At 38.0% G+C, this 5,862-nt stretch overlaps 1 protein-coding gene across 1 annotated transcript; it reads left to right on the forward strand.

The window, feature by feature from the left end:
• Positions 1–4,159: 4,159 nt before the first annotated feature.
• On the forward strand, positions 4,160–4,756 carry LOC131039377 (uncharacterized). The gene has a single exon (XM_057972110.1). The coding sequence runs from the start codon at positions 4,160–4,162 to the stop codon at positions 4,754–4,756; it is 597 nt and encodes a 198-aa protein (XP_057828093.1).
• The last annotated feature ends 1,106 nt before the right edge of the window (positions 4,757–5,862 follow it).

Consider the following 5,862-nt stretch of genomic DNA (forward strand, 5'->3'; position numbering starts at 1 on the left):
TAAGAAATACAAACTTCTTATTTAACTGAAGTGTCTAAGACTCAGTTAACTGATCAAGTAGAGGTCGCTCCAGGAAAATACCTGAATATCAATAGTCAGCTAACGACACATCAAAGATTGTCTTTGACAGAACTAATCAAGACCCATAAACAATATTTTCCATGGGATTATCATGATATGAAGGGATTATATCCTAAATTCTGCACTCATAGGATTTATATCAGAGAATATTGTAAGCCAGTTAGACAACCTCAACGAAGGATCAATCCTGCATTAAGGGAAATAGTCAAGGAGGAATTGCAAAAGTTGCTCAATGCAGGGTTTATTTATCCTATTTCAGATAGTTTATCGGTATCTCCTTTGGTCATAGTTCCTAAGAGGGGAGGTAAATAGAGAGTTGGTGTGGACTATAGGGATCTCAACACTGCTACTAAAAGGATCATTTCCCACTTCCTTTCATTGACCAGGTGTTGTATTCTCTAACAGGAAAGCAATACTTCTCATTTTTAGATGTGTTTAGTGGCTATAATCATATTAGAATTGCTCCAGAAGATCAATAAAAGACAACCTTCATTTTCCCTTGGGGAAAATATGCCTATTCAGTTCTTCCATTTAGTGTGTGTAATGCTTCTGCAACCTTTTAGAGGGCAATCCTCAGTATGTTCTCAGATATTGCCTATGATTGTATGGAAATCTATATTTATGACTTCATTGCTTATAGAATTACTTTTGAGGAAGCATTGCACAATCTTGGTAAGGTGTTGCAGTAGTATGAAGATTATAATTTGTCCCCAAATAGTGAAAAATGCTTCATGATGATGGAGGAAGGCATAGTGTTGGGGCATCGTATTTGTCAAATAGGCATTCAGGTTGACCTTGCTAAGATTGAGGTAATAATTAACCTCCTTGTACCTACAAAATAAAATAATATTAGGAGTTTCTTAGGCCATGAAGGGTACTATAGAAGATTTATAAAGGACTTTAGTAAGATGGCAGGGCCTTTGTATTCTCTTTTGACAAAGGATGTTGAGTTTGAATGGACACCAGCATGTGAAGGGGCATTTTCCAAACTAAAAGAAGCTTTAACCCAAGATCTAGTGCTCAAAGGATCTGATTGGTCTCTCCCTTTCCACATTCACACCAATACATCAAATTTTGCAATTGGAGTAGTCTTGGGATAGAAACAAGGAACTCTAGAGAATGCAATTTACTATATCAGCAAAAAATTGTAGGGACTTGAGATAAACTATACTATTACAAAGAAGGAAATGTTCATTGTTATCCATGCTCTCAACAAGTTCTGACACTACAACACTGGCTATCAAATATTTGTGAACACTGATCATGCAACCATCAAGTACCTTATGAATAAAAGTTACATTTCTGGCAGATTAGCATGATGGTTTTTGCTTATGTAGGAGTTTGATATTACAATCATAAATAATCTAGGTAAAGCAAATGTAGTAGCAGATTTTCTATCCAAACTACAGACAAAGGATGATCTTGTAGCCATTGATGATTCTTTTCTAGATGAACATTTATTTTCAATCAATACACACACTCCATGGTATGCTAACATAGCTAACTACCTAGCAACTAACAACATTCCTCCTCATTTCTCACCCAAGGAAAGAAGGTTACTTGTAGAGAAGAGCTTCAATTTTTCATGGATAGCAGATTGCTTATTCTATACAAGACCAGATCAAGTACTAAGAAGGTGTGTTCGAGAAGATGAAACTTATGACATTATTCAAGCCTGTCATGATGAGCCTTGTGGAGGACACTTTGCTGCCAAGAGAACAACTATAAGGATCCTAAATATAGGTTATTATTGGCCAACTTTGCATAAATATGCAGTAAAGTACACTAAAAAATGTGACAAATGTCAAAGGATTGGTATTGGTAGACCCACTAGATCGGATGAGATGCTTTCCTTTGCATCCATAGGTGGTTGTTACACCATTTGATAAATGGGGGTTATATTTCGTAGGACCTATTGATCCACCCCAAATGGTAGATCATACATCCTTGTGTGTACGAATTATGTCACAAAATGGGTTGAAGTAAAAGCATTCAAACATGCCAGAGACAACAAGGGAGCAAAATTTTTGTATGAGGAAATCTTTACAAGATATGGAGTTCCGTGGGAGATTGTGATCGATCAAGGGGCACAATTTACTTCCACGTTGATCACAACTTTAGTCAATGAGTATAATATAAGGCATAGGAAGTAAAACCCCTACCATCCTTAGGCAAATGGATAAGCTGAAATTACCAACAGAGGGATTGAGTCTATACTGACCAAAACCATAGCCCTCCATTAGAAGAATTGTCTAATAGGTTGTCAGAAGAAGTTTGGGCATATAGGACTACATGGAAGACAACTACAGACTTTACACCCTTTAAATTGGTGTATGGGAAAATGAAAATGATGCGTGTGGAGTTTGAGCATAAGACACTTTGAACAACCATAAAATTAGATACAACTCTCTATGCAACTCAACAAGATAGACTCCTACAACTTAATGCCTTAGATAAAATCAAGAAGTTCGCCCTGCAACACATAGAAACAATTCAAAATCAGGGCAAAAAATGGCATGATAAATATATTAAAGACAAAGCATTCAAACTAAGAGACTGGGCCCTTCTGTATGACTCCAAGTATAAGGATAATTTGGGAAAACTGCAGACGCGATGGTTAGGGCCCTATGAAGTGATTGAAACATTTTCAAATGGTGCATACAATTGGCTACTATTGATCCTGTAAAATTCAAGTTGTTGGTAAATGGAGATCAGTTGCAACTCTATCATAAGCCTATTTCCAAAGAAGAGTTCCTTAAGCAATTCATAACTCTAGAAGTTGTCGATATTCCTGCAACAAAAGTAGGGGGACTTATAGTTCCACCTTCTTCCTAATTTCCTACCGCATTTATTCATAATAAATACTTCCTTCTCCCATGGAGGTACCTTTCTTCGCTAATAAATATTCCATTTCCGTCCTCACACATCACTCTTCCATATCATTCTATTTTTGTCATTCATTTCTCCAACTCACTTACCGTACAAAGCGGTTACACTTCAATAATTATGGATTTCTCCAACTGTTGCCATCATGTCACAATAACAGGTACGCTCGTGTGTATTTTTTTTTGCATGCATTTATTAAACCATATTTTGTATCATAATGATATTTGCACAGTACAACTTTTAGTCACCCTCTGCATGTGTGGACACATGTCAAACCTTAGGTTGGGGGGGGGAGTACAGTAGTGAATAATTCCTATGGAATTATGAATTATTCTTATGTTATCCTGAATGAAAATGTCATCTCACATAAAAGTTTAAATTTAAAGTCACTATGACTTGATGCAACATTTTGTGCTCTGTTATACCTCTTTCCGCTGCCATTTTCTTGTGTGCCTTGAGTTATTTTGAAAATTTGGAGTTGTAGCGGGGTTGTTTGCAAACAGGTTATATTTCCTTTTGAGAATTTATAGAGTTTTAGGCAAAATTGAGCATATTTCTATAGTGGTGTGTTGTGAATTCTGACAATGGGTGGTTCGTTGGTTCACCATGAATCTACAGTGCATGATGTCCTTCTACAAGATCACGTTTGCGAACCTGAATTCCACAACATTGGTTGGGTAGATTATTTTCTTAAGTTAACTGAGTTTAATGAGGATATCGCAAGAGAATTCACTCACACATTTTTTGATGGGGAAGCTCAAGTGAAAGGGTTGAGAGTTATTGCAACAAAGGAGTGGATTGCAAAAGTAATAGGGTTTCCAGTCCATAGAGAAAAATACCTTGAAACAAAAGATGCACGAAGTGCAAGGGCAGAATTCATGCAACCAAGTGACCCACCTTTGGTAACAGATAAGAAGGGGACCGGACAAGAATCCATTCCTCCTAAATGGAAAGAAGTGTCATTGTATATCATGAAGTATTTGACTTGTGAAGGGAGTACTCATGCCTGCATTCCCACCATTTTAAGTTCCTGAGTCATCTGCGCCATGGTAGGAGAATGAATGTTCCAAATGTGTTGTATAATCTTTTTTCCATCAGTGCAACAAAGACATGAAAAGGTAGGCCTCACTCCGTTACTCACCATTGTTTTATTAAATTATTGGTAGATAGGTCCTTGAGAGATGTTTCCCAAATGACTTGGGATGAATTTGTAAGGGTTAGAAGGTTTAATAATGTGGGTCCAACACAACAACCCCCATCTCAAGAAGGGGAAAATTTGGGAAGACCCGACCTTGCCGCTGAGCCCTCATCCTCTAGAATGTCACCAGTTCAAGAACCTCCTCCAGTAGAGAAATCCCCACCAAAAGAAACCTTGGTAGAGTTAGTAAAAGCCTCAATAGGGATTCTATCACAAACCCTGATGAGAACCAGGGATGCCGTGCAGAGGGAGAAGGGTAAGGAGAAGCAAAGTGACATGAAGAAGAAGAAGGAGAAAGGAAAAAATATTGATCTAGTCTCTCCTGTCACAAAGAAAAGGAAAATTGCTGAAGAAAGTTCCCCCGCAGCCACTGTAGTAGCTACAAAAACACCTAAAGAGATGGAAATAGAAAACCCTCTTGGAGCCACTAAAGAAATGCCTCTAAAAAGAAGCCATAGGCTCCAAGGGAAGCCTAAGAATAAAAGGCAATCAGAGAAGCCAAGTGCCAGTATTTTTGTTGACTCCCCAAAATGGGAACCGAGTAGTCCTAGTCAGGATGTTATTCTGCCTACCTTAATTGTGAAGCCGTAGGAAGGTGTGAGTTTGGGTAGGCTTGACAACTTGGCCTCTATTGTAGAACAAATTGTTAACACAGAAGGTGGAGCTAAGAAGTTGAAACCTAGAGAAAGAATTCTCCACCCTCTTTTCTTACCAGTCATGTTGTTGCTCTTGCCTTTTACAAGGAATGGGAGTTAGAGAAAGCACAGATGTAGAAAATTATTGATCAACAGAAGAAGGCGATTGAGGAAAAAGATGAGGAAATTGCTCAACTAAATAAAAAAGTGGAAACAATAGCCACTATGATACCATAACTAATGCAGTGCATGGCACCACACAACTAATGCAGTGCAGGGCACCACACAACTAATGCAGTGCAGGGCACCACCTCGAGTTTACTCCCTATATTTGAAAGAGAAACATATTTATTTGCAATTGATGAGAATTTTTAGGGACTTAAGTCCTTCTTTAGGAATGCCTCATGAATTTTACCATGTGTATCAAACATCTCTTGCAACCATCAAACATCTGCTTTGTGAGTTTTATTTACATAATTATGTTGTCCCTAATGATACTAACTGGAATCCCCTGCTCTAAATTAGGGATATTCAAGTAAGGGCTCTCATGTCATGGATTCAAAATGAAATTTCTAGAGGAGAACATTCTAGGGTACACATGAAGGAGGAACTTGACCTTCCACTTGCATTGAGGGTTGAATCCAGAAACCCAAGGAGACTTTATTATGACTTGCAAAAAATTCTGTATAAATCAGATTATGGAGCTAACATTTTGCCATTGAGTGAATAAGCATTCAAATATTATGAGCAGATGGCTAAAATTGAGGGACATGTGGCAATAGGACATTTGGTGCAGCATTGGAATAGTTTACCTGATGAAATGACATAGTCTGAGCCACATTCCTTACCAAACTATCATGAAACAGTAAGGCAGGCACCCAAATATATACATTTGGGCATTTCAAAAGGAAGACAATGGTTACCCCTCAGCTTCCAGCCACCCATTGTTCTATGACCATTGATGGGATGCAAGGACAATGATCAACCTTATGATAAAGCAACAGATCTCTCCAGATGGACATGGCTGGAAAAGATGAAAGGATTCTATTGAAGCTTGGCTAT

Source organism: Cryptomeria japonica, chromosome 10 (genome assembly GCF_030272615.1).
Source record: "Cryptomeria japonica chromosome 10, Sugi_1.0, whole genome shotgun sequence".
Classification (NCBI taxonomy): domain Eukaryota; kingdom Viridiplantae; phylum Streptophyta; class Pinopsida; order Cupressales; family Cupressaceae; genus Cryptomeria; species Cryptomeria japonica.

Bases quoted from the DNA above. Each gene is read 5' to 3' on its own strand.
- LOC131039377 (XM_057972110.1), top strand. From the start codon at position 4,160: ATGACTTGGGATGAATTTGTAAGGGTTAGAAGGTTTAATAATGTGGGT.